This window comes from Borostomias antarcticus (assembly GCF_949987555.1).
Source record: "Borostomias antarcticus genome assembly, chromosome: 16".
Taxonomy (NCBI): Eukaryota; Metazoa; Chordata; class Actinopteri; order Stomiiformes; family Stomiidae; genus Borostomias; species Borostomias antarcticus.
In genome coordinates this window covers 23,108,350-23,122,695 of record NC_140249.1, presented here as the reverse complement: position 1 = coordinate 23,122,695, position 14,346 = coordinate 23,108,350, and the positions used below count along the sequence as shown (strand labels likewise).

The 14,346-nt window shown below is 47.0% G+C and overlaps 2 protein-coding genes across 3 annotated transcripts in view; both read right to left on the bottom strand.

Annotated features, from left to right (window-relative positions):
* hdac10 (histone deacetylase 10) overlaps window positions 1–2,427 on the bottom strand; it is a 7,432-nt gene extending 5,005 nt beyond the window's left edge. Inside the window, exons 1-11 of the mRNA XM_084450596.1 lie at window positions 2,372–2,427; window positions 2,144–2,233; window positions 1,867–2,001; window positions 1,665–1,761; window positions 1,341–1,438; window positions 1,093–1,197; window positions 925–993; window positions 690–816; window positions 539–604; window positions 271–330; window positions 86–175 (exon numbers count right to left, since the gene is read on the bottom strand). Of these exons, the coding sequence (XP_084306722.1) occupies window positions 86–175; window positions 271–330; window positions 539–604; window positions 690–816; window positions 925–993; window positions 1,093–1,197; window positions 1,341–1,438; window positions 1,665–1,761; window positions 1,867–2,001; window positions 2,144–2,208 (912 nt within the window). The 5' untranslated portion in view covers window positions 2,209–2,233; window positions 2,372–2,427. The remainder of the gene's footprint in view (window positions 1–85; window positions 176–270; window positions 331–538; window positions 605–689; window positions 817–924; window positions 994–1,092; window positions 1,198–1,340; window positions 1,439–1,664; window positions 1,762–1,866; window positions 2,002–2,143; window positions 2,234–2,371) is intronic.
* A 1,286-nt stretch (window positions 2,428–3,713) lies between these two features.
* pus7 (pseudouridine synthase 7) lies at window positions 3,714–13,699 on the bottom strand. 2 transcript variants are annotated; one of them, XM_084450622.1, is made up of 17 exons: window positions 13,640–13,699; window positions 13,021–13,137; window positions 12,593–12,925; window positions 12,424–12,508; window positions 11,951–12,067; window positions 11,723–11,867; window positions 9,660–9,771; window positions 8,842–8,919; window positions 8,259–8,387; window positions 7,782–7,907; window positions 7,079–7,140; window positions 6,784–6,944; window positions 6,545–6,671; window positions 5,859–5,960; window positions 5,160–5,289; window positions 4,965–5,056; window positions 3,714–4,309 (listed from the first exon to the last, which is right to left on the bottom strand). In XM_084450622.1, the coding sequence occupies exons 1-17, from the start codon at window positions 13,663–13,665 to the stop codon at window positions 4,173–4,175; spliced, it is 2,079 nt and encodes a 692-aa protein (XP_084306748.1). In that variant the 5' UTR covers window positions 13,666–13,699; the 3' UTR covers window positions 3,714–4,172. The 2 variants fall into 2 exon arrangements, with proteins under 2 accessions (XP_084306748.1, XP_084306749.1); XM_084450623.1 differs by having other exon boundaries at window positions 13,007–13,137; window positions 13,640–13,664.
* Window positions 13,700–14,346: the final 647 nt, after the last annotated feature.

The following is a 14,346-nucleotide window of genomic DNA, read 5'->3' as shown; positions in this document are numbered from 1 at the left end:
CAGCTGAAACGGTTCCTGTTTTATTGTGTTTTGGGGGCTGTTGATATGACTCAATTTCCAGTGTGACAATGACAATGCCACTCACTTCCAGGACAGCACAGAGTTTCCCCCCAGACAGAGACATCAGAAGGTGGGTGAGGTGGGCGAAGACGTCGGGGGTGGCACACATGTGCCCCTGGAATACAGAGGACAGAGTTTTATTCTCACAAAAACCCTAGGATTCTATATTATGGTTAAAGCAGGTCATGCTTGGTCAGTAGAACATCTCACCTCTGGATCTCCAATGGCCGAGTCAAATCCAGCGCACACCAAAACCAGATCTGGACCGAACTGGAACAAGAAGCATTCATTCATCATTTCCCAAATCATGACAAATAATATAATAATAGATAGATAGATACATAGATAGATAGAGATAGATAGATAGATAGATAGATAGATAGATAGATAGATAGATAGATAGATAGATAGATAGATAGAGATAGATAGATAGATAGATAGATAGATAGATAGATAGATAGATATGTCTTCATCTCACCTCATATGCCATAGGTAGGAGGACATGAAAGAAGACTGAGAGGTAGTCACTGTTCTCCATCCCGACCTGGAGCAGGGTCAAAGGTCAAATAAGAATAGCATAATACTAGTGTTCTAGCAGGTGTGGTGTGATGGTGGAAGATGGGCCTTGCCTTGTTCCAGGGAACATTGATGTTGAAGCCTGCTCCCTTCTCCTTCCCCACGCTGTCGTAGTCGGACTCCCGGAGGTTGGGCCAGAAGCCTTGGCGTTCATAGCGGTGCCAGGAGAAGTAGAGCACGCTGGGAAATGGAGTACGCAGAGACGTGACGTGTCATCAGCAGGCCAAGAAATACAACTACCTCAGCCTACAGCTCTCAATGGTGTGTCCAGCAAATTTTGGTTCTCACCTTGGGTCATCCTCAAAACTGTACTGCACCCCTTGCCCGTGATGCACATCCCAGTCCACTATCAGCACCCTAAAGGCAAGCAAAGACATTCAACAAATGACATTCAGACATGATTGTGAACTGGAACTCAGACAAAATGGCGGAGCTCATTCCTCAGTCTCTTCTTACCTTGTAACGTTGTAGTGTTTCTTGGCATAGTGGGCAGCTATGGCCACGTTGTTGAACACACAGAAGCCGTTGGCGGCACTGCGTTGACTGTGATGTCCTGGGGGTCTGGGGTCAATGACAGAGGATGAGGAAGAGCACCAATCGCCAGATAGGCCTACATGGGCCCGTGAACTCAAGGAAAAGCCTCATGGGAGTTGTAGTTCATTAACTACACTAAATCTATGCTGGGTTTGGGCTGTATGACTCACCTGACCAAAGCCATGCCGTTCCTCACCTTCCCGGTCAGCACACTGTCCACCAGCTGGAGTGTGCCACCTATTGCCAGCTTGGCACAGTGGTAGATGTTCTGGAGATGACAACACAATTAGTCAATTCAATTAATCAATCAACCAATCAATCAATCAATTAATCAACTCAATTAGTCAGTCTGCTTCAAAAACGTGTAATCCGTGATTCTTTCAGGAGAATAACTGTTTTCTTTGGAGAGCAATTATCGATGTATAACCAAGGTTGTAGAGAATATTATACGCCTAGCCTTGCCTAGCCTATGTGGTGGTCAAGGTCCATCTCACCGGGTGGAAGTAGACATCTCCATACTGCTGGGTGAAGGTCTTCAGATCCTCCAGGGTCATGTGTGGAGTCTTCTTGACAGCCTCCAGGTACTCCTCGCTGAAGAACAGATGGTTCAGCAATTGAGTGGGTAGTTTAGTGTGTGTACGTGTGTGTGAGACAGAGAGAGAGAGAGAGAGAGAGAGAGAGAGAGAGACCACTGACCTGTGAGCGAGTAGGATCTCTGCGTCGGTAGCCTGCCGTACAGGCACAGAGACACAACGCTGGGAGAGACCATTCTCTACCAGAGCATTATAACTCACCGTCAGACGCTCAGGAACCTCTATCTTACATGCGGGGCTGGAGGGAACAATCACGTGAAAATGTTCAATACAATGTTTACATCTGAGAACCACTCCGTCTGCAATGCACAAAACAGCTACGACTTTATCAGCAATGGACGCATCGGCAAGATAATCATTCTTATTTTGATAAGACTTACTCCACCCATAGCAGCTTGTACTGGGTCATCTCCTCATCATATATCAGTGCAGTTCCCGAAGTCATCTTCAACCAGGTTGGCAAAATCTGTCTGCAACAGAAAATTGAAAACGCCAATGATGTGCATATCTCATGCGGTTACCAGCAACATGCATCTCATATTTTCGGTTGCATTATGGCCCCACAAGTATGATAAATGAATCACATTACAACAGAAACGACAAAAAACCTGCAGAATAACTTCAGAGCAACTTCATGAATTAACGTGTGAACAGGGCGCAGACATGTTTGTTTTGTCACGTGACTCCCCAAACACCCGCAATCCAGCAAGATCTCGCGAGCTCACATAAGTCAAATCAAATCAAACTTTATTTGTATAGCGCATTTCATACACAGAGGCAACACAATGCGCTTTACAGAGAGCTGTGTGTGTGTGTGTGGGGGGCCAAAAAAAACAGTTTCACCCGGGGGCCAGAAAAGTGAGCTGTAAAAATTCTTCCCTGACCTCTCTCAAGGGTAGTCAGAAAAGGGTTAGTAGCACGCAGAGCCATAAAGGCAACACAGATAATAAAATGGAACATGCCAGTTGCAGGGCAACCAGCATCTGTATACACATCTAAATATACACACAGTGCATTTAACCTTTATTTAGACAGGGAGAGCCCTTGAGAGCAGCTCTCATTTACAAGGGCGCCCACAGGGAGAGAAAAAACAGAAATACAGGTAGGTTATGAAAAACATGTGCAGTCCATACATACATTGTCTTCAAGTAGTACAGTAGGCCTATCCTGAAGGTGTCCAGAGAGACCAAGTGGTCTAGTTTGAGTGAGTCCTGAAGAGTGTTCCATTTATCAGGAGCGTAAAATGAGAAAGCAGTCTTTCCTGTCTCACATAACAGGATATAACACACTAATGTATACAGAGGATTCACAAGAAGGCTGGAGGCTGCCTTTCTGTGTCTCAAGGTCATGGCTAATTGTAGGCTAGACTGAAAAGGTACATCTTTAGATGTCTTTTCTGCACACTCCTTCATACGTTCATTTAGCTTAACTATTAGCCTTATGCACATTTAGGGGCTTCTGTGACCCAGTAGTTTTACATATTTGTCTTCCTACTTTATCCTCAAAATGCTCAGCTCTGACTCACTGCTGCGTAGAAGCTATAATGTGGTGTGTTGTGTCATTCAACAGAACTTAGAAAAGCATTGTGCCAAACAGGTGACTGCCATGTAGATCAGGCAATTCTCAGCTCTTTACATATATTTATGTATCTCCATCACTGTGAATATCTTGCCAGATCATTCTTGCATGTCAAACTTTAGCACTTTGAGATTTCTCGGAATGTAAAGTGCACTATAAATAAAACGTATTATTATTATTATTACATGTATTATTAAACAGGTCTATCAACATCTGTGTGGAGCAAACCAGACCATCTGTGAATAAGCAGACCACAGAACACACCGTAATTCCATTCAACGTTTTATTCTTTTACACCACAAATGTACAATTAAGAAGCGAACAATTCATAGTTTTGTACAGTGATTCTTCAAGAGCCTTCGGGAGCTGGAGGAGCTAGTAGGAGTGAGTAGTAGGCCTCGGACACCATCTCTACTCTAAGAATGGTCCCGTCACCCACCCAGAAACTACATGCTCCGGAAATGCTTTCTAGATATCAGTCCATTAAAAATAAAAAAACTAACTCCGCTTTAAAACGCAGTAAAAAAAACATCCTAATAAAACACATAGAAACTAACAAAAATACAGAATAGTAATTACTGTTGCTCTGTGTAAATGGTGTGTGGTGATTCCACATCGATCTGACACACACACACCTTCAGGAATAGCCTTTAGTTTGATGAAGACCCTCAAACACTCCCATTCACACAACACACACAGCATAGACATTACTCTGATACAGTCAAGGGACACATTAACAGTGCAGCCAGCTCTGCGCCCCGTATCGACAGCCTGGTTGGCGTGGTCCAGCGTAGCGCAGCCTGGCTCGCGTGGTGCAGCGTAGCGCAGCGGTCAGTTGAACCACGTGGTGTTGAGCTGCGTCTGATGCTTGATGCTGGTGTCCATCTTGAGCACCTCTCTGATGGCCATGGTGGCGTAGGTGGACGACGGGAGGGAGAACTCCATCCTCAGGGCCCGGTACTTCCCCTCTGACGGGCGGGAGGAGGAGGAGGAGGAGGAGGAGGAGAAGACGGAGAGGGAGGAGGAGGAGGAGGAGGAAAAGGAGGAGTAGGAAGAGGAGGGGGAGGGGGAGGAGGAGGGGGAGGGGGAGGGGGAGGAGGAGGGGGAGGAGGAAGAGGAGGAGTAGGAGGAGGAGGAGGCGGAGTAAGAGGAGGAGTAGGAGGAGGAGTAGGAGGAAGAGGAGGAGGAGAGATTCAGAAAAAAGGGAGAGAGGGTGAAGAGACAAATGTTACTACCAAAGACGTAAGTGTTTAATGTGTGTGTGTGTGTGTGTTTAATGTGTGTGTGTGTGTGTGTGTGTGTGTGTATGCGCGGGTTGAGAGGGGAAGGAGGGGTATGACATGGAATCTGTAAAGTAGTGTTTTAATATGTAAATGCATGTTTTCATCGTATTGTATGAACGCATGTTCTATTGCATCATTTTTATTATATTGTTGTATGTATTTGGGACTGGAGATGGAAAATAGCAAAAGCTATAATCTAGTACAATTCATCTTCTCTCTAAGGAGACTAATGTATTTGTATGTTGTCCCTGAAATAAACTTCTAAACAATAAATAAAGTGTCTGGAACACGCGCAGCTAAGTTAAGTGTGTATGGACGGTGCAACACTACTAGGAAGGACCTTTGTTGAAGACTGGGCCAGGCTTGTCCTCGAGTTTCTCCACGTCCGTGTGGACCAGCGAGATCCGCGGGTTGTCGTAGAGAATCACCTCCCTAGGGAAGAGAGAACAAGCACAGAAAACAACCTCTCACGTAGCCGTCCCAAGCGTTTGAACGTTGATTTGTTTTTGTTGTCGTGGCGGTGTATCTTACTGACCAGCTGACGTCCATGGGTCGGATGAGAACGCGGCGGTACGCCCCGGCCAGGGAGTAGTCCCGCACCTTGTGCCTCATGTTGTCGATGTCCAGGTCATCAGCGGTCAGCATCTCCCGGTAGCCCTTCCCCACTAACCGCAAAACAGAACCGTGGTCACAGCTCAAACACGGGATCCACAGACTAGCTGCAGTGATGACCGATGGTCATGGTAAATGGACGGCACTTATATAGCGCTTTTCCACCTTAGCGGCACTCAAAGCGCTTTCCAATGGCCTCTCATTCACCCATTCACACACACATTCACACACCAATGGCGTAAGCTGCCATGCAAGGTGCTAACCTGCTCATTGGGAGCAATTTTGGGGTTAGGTGTCTTGCTCAAGGACACTTCAACATGTGGACAGTCGGAGCTGGGATTCGAACCGCTGACCCTTCGATCACTGAAAGACCCGCTCTACCAACTGAGCTAAAGCCGCCCCAGTGATGACTGAAGGAGTAGGTGTACTATAAGGGCAGATATTCTGACATTGTTTACATGGGTGGCGTGGGTATACTGCGTCTGTGAATAAAGACGTGGGTATAATCTGTACACCTCTGTATACCCGCCACTACTCTCCTGACTAGGTAGAAACTGAGGGTCGTTTCAGGTCGAGGCTGGAAATCTCTGAATCGCTGAACGGAAACACGGCAGTTGGTTACCGTGGTGAGTGGGGTAGATCACATCGAAGCCGGGCAGGGGCATCACAATGTCGTGGACGGAGTGATTCTCCGCCTCTTCTGCCGTCAGGGGAAAAGCAGTGCCTGGACATGGGGTTGGAAGTCGGAGAGCGTTTTAAGTCACATGACATCTACCTGATACTTTGCGTCGATGGTTATTCCATTTAGGCTCGCCCAGTGTGTAGACTAAAGAACGCTGACTCATAGGGTATTTCAAGAATCGATTCGATTCCGATTCACAAGGTTCAGAATCGATTATTTCGATTCAATATCGATTCGGTTAGTGTTACTAAAACCTGTGTTTTTTTAGCTGTTACCTTAATTACATGACTGCCAAGTTATTCAACACATCAATACTAGGGCTGGGTATCGATACTGATTTCCAAAAATGAATGAATGAATGAATCATTGAATGAATTCTTGAACTATTCATTCCTTCATTTATTCATTCATTCATTAAATAAAAGATCGATTTTGGGATTCATGAATCGATTCAGAATCATTTGATTCAGAATCGATTTTTTTTTTTTTTTTTTTTTTTTTAACCCAGCCCTATTGACTCACATTCTGTAAGATCTGACTCAATGACGCGCTGTTGTGAGTTGATATTGGCGACACATCCCTCACACACACAACACAGTCACCCGGTTCCACCCGGTTCCACCCACCTCCTCGGAGAACCAGGTCCCCCTCGACCGCCTTCAGCCCGAAGGCCTCTATGCGCCGGCTGACCATGGTGTTCCACACGTAGCTCTGATAGCTGTGGATGTACATCAGCCGGTTGTTGCGTGGGATCTGTGGACGAGAGAGAGCGCACGTGTGTGTCGTCTGCGTTCGGGAGAGAGAGGGGGAAAACGGGTGCGTTCCGGGTGCGTTCCGGATGCGGGAGGAGGCGGTGCGACCGTACCAGTCCGAAGGCGGTGATGATGTTTTTCTTGCCGTACATAGACAGGCCGCGCAGCAGCTGTCCCTCCACGCAGCGTTTGACCGGAAGCTTCTTCAGCGCCGCCTCCGGGTCCTGAGACTCCGCCCACTCCGCCCTGCAGCGAACCAGGAAGCTCTTCTCCGCTGGGGGAGGGGTCACATCGAGAAGCGTTATCACGGTTAGAAGCGGCCCGGTGAACACACTTCCGTTTCGCTGCCGCGCTGACGTATCACGTCGCGGACGGAAAGCAAGACACAAAACAAAATGGATGCTTCACCTCCGGGGCGGGGCTTCAGGATCAGGTCCACCACCTCGGTCCAGTTGTTCTGCAGGATGGCCCTGGTCCAAACAAGATGACAAACCTACGTCAACCACGCCTGCCTTGCGCCATTCTCTATGAGCCTGGGCTGAGTTTGCCAGAGGCATCGTAGCGCTACGTTCGTCGTAGCGCTATGATGAACGCCATAGCTTACGAGGAACGTAGCGCTACGATGCCTCTGGGAAACTCAGCCTTGTTAAGTGCTTACTGTGCTTTGTTGTATGATTCACGTAAATATCATATTAGAGACTACAGGGATAGACAACACATAATGGCCGACCATGTAGGCAACTTCTCTGTAACTATTTGTGCACTCTCCTGTTAGTCATGTCTCTCTTATGAAGTATCTAGCCCATGTTTACTGCTCTGTATATGTTCTTAGCCAATAGACAAACATTTTCCAGGATCTTGCTCGATCGTCTCGTTGAAAGAGGTCAAGGTAGAATTTTTACAGCTCACTTTTCTGACCCCCGTGTGAAACTGTTTTTCTGCTTCCCTCTGGAATATGTAGGGGTGGGACCTATGCCCACCCTCCCATTGCTCTCTGTAAAGCGCATTGTGTTGCCTCTGTGTAATAAATGCGCTATACAAATAAAGTTTGATTTGATTTGATCTCTCCCCCCGCCTCCTTGCCCTGTGCGTTAGCGGGCCGGGTCCGTACCTGCCGACCTCGTACGTCGGTACCGCCGTGGTTCCGAAGCGCTGCATGCCGTAGTAGTTGATGAAGCCCGTCTCTTTCAGGGAGGTCAACGCCTGCTGGACCTGCTCCTCCGTACCCGTTATATTCCTGGACACAGACAAACAAACACGCGCGCCGTGAATGAATGAACAGAGCCAGAGGGAGCCATTTTGAAAACGCGCACCGTCTGGCGCACTAGGCCTGAAGTCAACATATTTCAAATAGATGGAGCGGGAGCTTTGTGAATAATGCATTTCATACTATTTACATGAAATGCGCATACATTATAGCTACTTATGCACAGAGATTGCAGACAGAGACATCATGGGGTGTGTATTAAAATGTCACTCATAGCATTAGCAGTAATACGTCAGATCAACGCTCAGTGATGGTGGAACACAAACAAACAGTTGCCCCAGGTGTCCAGCCCAGGTGTGGGTGTTGGAGGTCAGTACCGACCTGATGACCACAGTGAAGCGATTCCCCTGCAGCTCCCCCAGCTTCAGGGGGTGGTTTTTATACACAAAGTTCCCCAACTTGAAGTTCATGAGGCACTTGTTGAGGTGAGACAGTCTCTCTGCGGTTATCCTGAAAAAAAAAGGGTCAGTGAAAAAGGTATAAGTCACGCACATCCGCACTCAAATCCAGGTGCTGGACAGAGAAAGGTCAGCGAGAGAGAAGAGATTGTCTGCATCGCTGGTATAACTCCCAATAGCCTGTATTTATTGAGTTAACACCCAAGCGTGTGACATTTCGTGTTCCCGGGTCTGAGGAAGAGCTGGGAAGGCTTGAAATGTCACACGCTTGGGTGCTAACTCAATAAATATAGGCTATTGGGAGCTATACCAGCGATGCGGACAATCTCGTCTTTATCCTAAAAAAGGTCAACGGACAGGTCCTGATTGGACCGTCAGAACTGACTCTGCCTAGCAACAGGAAGCCCAGTGACGGCCCGACGTCAAAGAAACCAGATTGAACTCTGAATACTTAGTAATGCTCCAAACGGGTGCTTTTGACTTCCTGGCAGGAAAAACATGCTCACTTGAGAACTGCGATCTCCTGCACAGTGATGGCTCTCTTGTCCTTCGTCCCCATGTATGAGAAGACATTAGGTCTGAGCCTGGGACAAAGCAGAGACAAAAAAAAAGGTTAGCGCATGCATAGTAATCACTATGGACACTTTCGTCCCCTTTGATACTAAATCTTCGGATTGCATTAACAAAGATTTTAATGAATGAATGAATGAATGAATGAGTGAATGAGTGAATGAATGAATGAGTGAGTGAGTGAGTGAGTGAGTGAGTGAGTGAATGGCTTTATTTCGAACACGTGAAAATAATACAAAATGTAATTTGTAATTTTACTAGATGCCACATGAGAAACCTTGTTAAGTCATAATGAAGGACGTGTTCTGTACAGAGGTTGGGAACATATGACAGTATAGAGCTCAGAGGTTGGGAACATATGACAGTATATAGCTCAGAGGTTGGGAACATGAGACAGTATATAGCTCAGAGGTTGGGAACATGAGACAGTATATAGCTCAGAGGTTGGGAACATGAGACAGTATAGAGCTCAGAGGTTGAGAACATGACAGTATAGAGCTCAGAGGTTGGGAACATATAACAGCATATAGCTCAGAGGTTGGGAACAGATGAGAGTATACAGCTCAGAGGTTGGGAACATGACAGTATATAGCTCAGAGGTTGGGAACATATGAGAGTATATAGCTCAGAGGTTGAGAACATGACATTATACAGCTCAGAGGTTGGGAACATATGAGAGTATATAGCTCAGAGGTTGAGAACATGACAGTATACAGCTCAGAGGTTGGAACATATGACAGTATACAGCTCAGACCTGAGGAACTTGGAGAGCACGTTGATGGCATCCATGGTATCCTTGTTCTCCTTGTAGAGGACAAAGTGGCAGAAGCTGCCGCGGCTTTTGGGCCAGGAGTGCTTTCTGGGAGCTTTCCGGGGGGGACAGAGAAAAGGTCAAAGGTGAGAGGCGGAGGCTATCAGATCATCAATAAAGAACCACTCGCACTGAAGTCGGTTAACCGGTAATGAATGCTGTTCAGTCTTAAAGCTGTGACACCATTTCTAGACACTCCCGACTCCTTCGGTCTCTCGAGTCGGAAGAGACGGATCTCTCGTGGACTAGGATGATGTAATGACTTCAGAAGAATGACATCATTACCAGAAACCTCAAAATCTCATGTGCCTCCCCCTCTGAGAGGAGTGGACGAGAAGATCTTACCTGCAGACGATTTGACCTCTGTCCAATCAGAGAAGAGCAAAAGGAGGATAGAAGAATGTTACTAACAGCAGCTGGTGGACTGTGAGACGGTCGAGCAGGGGCGGGGCTCCGCATGCAGGGGGCAGGGGGGGAGGAGCTTGTTGCGTCCAAGCGGAGGACTGTGACGTGCATGACGAAGCAGCCATGATCTGACTCGGTATTGCCCTTACTCGGCTCGTCTTTGTTGATCAAAGGCTCGGGGGAACTGTGTTCAACGGCGGTATTTCTCGACACCACGAACACTCCGCTAGGCTACGTCGTCTAAGGCGGCCAGCATGTAGAGTAGCTCACATCATCATCATCCATGTGTTTTGTCTGGTGGGTCTGGTTGCTTCAGGTCGAGGATCCTGATTTTTGGGTGGTCGACAAACCCAGAGACGATTAGTTGAGTCTAGTCTGGGTCTTTTTCCAGAGTGATGCAGGTGTGTTGGCCTTGCAAATGCTCCTGGGCATGCACACGTTCAGCTATGGCGGTCCCCTTCCTCTGAGCCTGGTGTGTGACATGGATGTATTCATAGAACTGGATACAGCCACTCCATTCACTGACCGCTATCAAAAGTGAAGCCCTATTGAACCGCGCCATCTTGGCAAATTCCGCGTCGTTTGACGTATTTCCGGCGACTTTTGTACTTGCGCACTTGCGTACTTGAGAAAAGCACGACTGCACAAGTACAAAAGTCATTGACATTTGCCAAGATGGCGCGGTTCAATAGGACTTCCCTTTTGAGTTCGAACCCCAGGGGGGGGGCTTGGTGTGTGACCACATGCAATGGAGGATATGAGGCCAAGCTGGACGATGAAAAGAGCATGCGACAGAACCCTCTCCAACCGCTCCGTAACTGTGCACCCCACTTCAGAAAATCTCTGCCGGAAATTGTCAAGACCTTTTAATGAACATTAATCATAAATATATTATTCAGAAGTTTTAATGGGCACTTTAAACCCCCCCCCCCCCCCCCACCACCACCCACCCCGATAGAAAGGATATTAAGGACCCACTAATTGTGGTTCAGAATCAGTGTTGCCAACTCCCCTGTAAGGGAAGCAGCTGTTGGCTCTCCCAAAAGTAGCTAGAAGACGCAATCAACTAATTATGAATAGAAACTAAAAATGAATAGAAGAGACTAGCCAGGTAGTTTCCAAACTAACTATTTACGTATTTACAAACCTATTTTTTTGTGGCGATATAACTTTAACATTCGCTTTCTTCTTTTCCAGATATTTCCTGCGGGGCTGCTATCTAGTCAGACAGGCCGTGTGAGTGCTGAGGAGAAAGCAGCCCTCACTCCTCTCTCGTGAGCTCGTTTATGACGCGGACCGCAGAACAGGATATGCTAGGCTACATGCTTTTGCAGAGCTTTGTCAACACAACCGTTCCCCAAATGACCAGAAAAACCCGCTAGATTTCGTCGCAGGTCGCTTTTAATTAATTAAAGTCTCCAAAGGGGGTCTGGAAAGTCGCCAGATACGGCGCCAAAGTCACCAAGTTGGCAGCACTGTTCAGAATGCGGTTAACTCCTATTATTAGCGGACCACTGTATTACAGAAATGAGAGCAACACAGAACAATATGATTAGCTTTGGTGCTGAATCCCGCGTTACAGAAACAACCCCGTCCTTTACCTGCTAGCGCTTTTTTCCCGGCCGCGTGATAGGCCACGATGAACTTCCTGCCCTCTCTCTCCTCCGTCTTCGTCTCCAGACCAGGGTACTGGGTCTTGACGGCTTTGTGGACCAAAGTCCTCTTCTCTTTGGTGTCATCCACTATCTGTGTGAGACAAAAAAAATAACTTAGCCTCAAAACACACAGCTGAGACACACTCCTTTAAGATTGAACAGACGGGGGCTAACCTCAATGGACACATTGCCTTCTTTGTTCTTGAAGAGCTGCAGCTCTTCCAGCTGCTTTTTCTGCTCGTCTGTCAACACCTCGGTCTCCTCCTCTGGCTGCTCCACCTCGGGGACCTCCTGCAGCACAAAAACCCCGACATGAAACGCAGAGACGGCTCTGGACTTTTGGAGGCCCTAGGCCAAATTTTCTGTGGAGGCGCCCATTTGAAGTAAAACCTACAGTACCTACCATCAAGCAATAAAGACTGATGATCCATCGATCCATCATCATGTAATGTTAGGCCATCAGCAGCAATGACGCACTTAAGTATCACATTTTACCGCCCTGATGACATGTGTACTGCCTTTAAGGCACTTAATACTACCAGGTATTTATAATGGGGCAAGGTTAGAAGAATATATATGAAACAGGAATACAATATATATGAAAATAAAGTTAACATACCCCCCAAATGGCAAAGTATGACTCTAACCTCAGCCTCCAGGGGGAGAGAAAGATCATCCAGGTGCACCGTCTTTCCATCTCTGTTGATCTCGTTCACCACAAAGTCAGAGTACCTGAAGCACAATAACCTTCTCATGAGTCTTCTCTAACACAGACGCACACAGACGTTTTGCTCTCTAGGGTTGGGACTGACTGACCTCTCCTTCAGGATGCCCGAGAAACCCTCGTGGTCACTGACAAACTTCAGTATCCCCACGTCCACCTCGGAGAGGCCGTGTCTCATCATGTCTGCAAACGTCTCTCCTTCCGTCTCCTCCTCCTCCTCCTCCGGCTCCTCCTTCTCACCCTCCTCCCCCTGCTTCTCGCCTCCTTCACCCGGGGCTAGCTTGTGACCAAGTCCTTCATCTTTCTCATCCGTATGTACCCTGGGTCTCTTAGTGGTGTGGTCCATGTCCTCCTCTGGACATGTCCTCTTCTCCCCCGCAAGAGCAGGGGACAGCATTGGCTCTGTGTCCTCCATGGGGATTAAGCTGAAGAAAACAGGGGGAGGTAATGAAAGCTAGCAGCAAGCTAACAGCTGTTGTTCTCTACAACACAAGATTGATACTCACAGCTTGGTACTCACAGCTTGTGGAAGGAGGTAAAGGGAGGGTAACAATGCAATTGGGAGATGCGAGCTGCCCTGGTGATAATCCTTAGAAGGGTGGGTCTCGTCAAACGAATACAGAGAGAGTTAATGGACCTTAGACAGTTGGGGTGGGGGTTAAGAAAAGAAAAAAGGCAATTTAGTACACTGATGGATGCGGTCACAGATCTAACAATAAAATCAACCATATATTCTATCCACTGACTCGCAACAACAGACTGCATCTGTTTCCGGCATCTAGTTAGATATAGAATAGTTTTTGGGTGGGTTGTTATGCTTTTTCACCTGTCAGACAACAACGTTTCCTAGCTGTTGATGCTTACAAATTGTGCATTACGTAGCTAGATAAAGTTAGCTTGCTAAACTACACACTAGGCAAGCCCGAGTTTATTTACATCCATCTGTAACCTGGATACTCCTCAGCCAAGTAACATTAGCACACAAACATGTGCTTATTTGATAAAGCTAGTTAGCAAGCTGGCTAGCAAAATCAAATAAGAAACAATGACACATGTAGGAAACATAGGAAACATAACAAGCAGCAATACTCAAGTCAAATAAAACACAATAGTCTATCTGATCTCATGAAGTGCTTTACCTGCTGCCCAGGTACAGTAGGACCATGTAGAGAACAGATTACAACAGACGCCACTTCTCCACAACACGTGCAAACTTGATTCCGGAAGTTGTCAAACCATAAATCCCGCCCATCTCAAACACTGATTGGATGTGGGACCTGTCAATCGCTATGCTTCTGCATCACTTTGTTTATGGTGGGTTTAACGCATGGGGCGCGAGGCTGTTACCTCAGACTGACAGCCTGTGAAAACGAATATCTAACGTCTCCCGTTTTATTCTTGCTTCTATATAAAACAGGCATGTAAAGTCACCAAGCATGTTAGAACTAAGTAGGAACCATGAATGTATGTATTTAGCTTGTGAACTACAGAGTTCTGGGTCATTAAGCCAGATAGCCTAGCTGCTTCCCTCACGTGACGGCAGCTACTGGCCATTGCTCTGTATCCCAGTTGAGGGAATGGTTACTCACACCATTATTAAGTATTTATTTTGTTTCATTTTGTCTCCTGGACTCATTGGGTTTATTTTCTGGCTACAGTAAGAAGGTATGAATGTGTATCAGGTTAAAGTTAGACAGTAAGAAGGTATGAATGTGTATCAGGTTAAAGTTAGACACGGTTTGATTCAACGTTTCTGAGCTGAGCGACGGTTGAGAGGAGTGTAACCGACGTCACCATGGTAACACAGCCAGTGGGGGGGGGGGGGGGGGGGGTGTTGCGTCACGGC

Excerpts from the sequence above, each read along its gene's own strand:
- pus7 (XM_084450622.1), bottom strand. The coding sequence starts at position 13,665 with ATGGTCCTACTGTACCTGGGCAGCAG. Across the intron at positions 8,388-8,841 it reads CAGGAGATCGCAGTTCTCAA|GATAACCGCAGAGAGACTGT; the intron begins GTGAGCATGTTT and ends TTTTTTTTTCAG. Across the intron at positions 6,945-7,078 it reads CCTGAAGCCCCGCCCCGGAG|CGGAGAAGAGCTTCCTGGTT; the intron begins GTGAAGCATCCA and ends CCCCTCCCCCAG.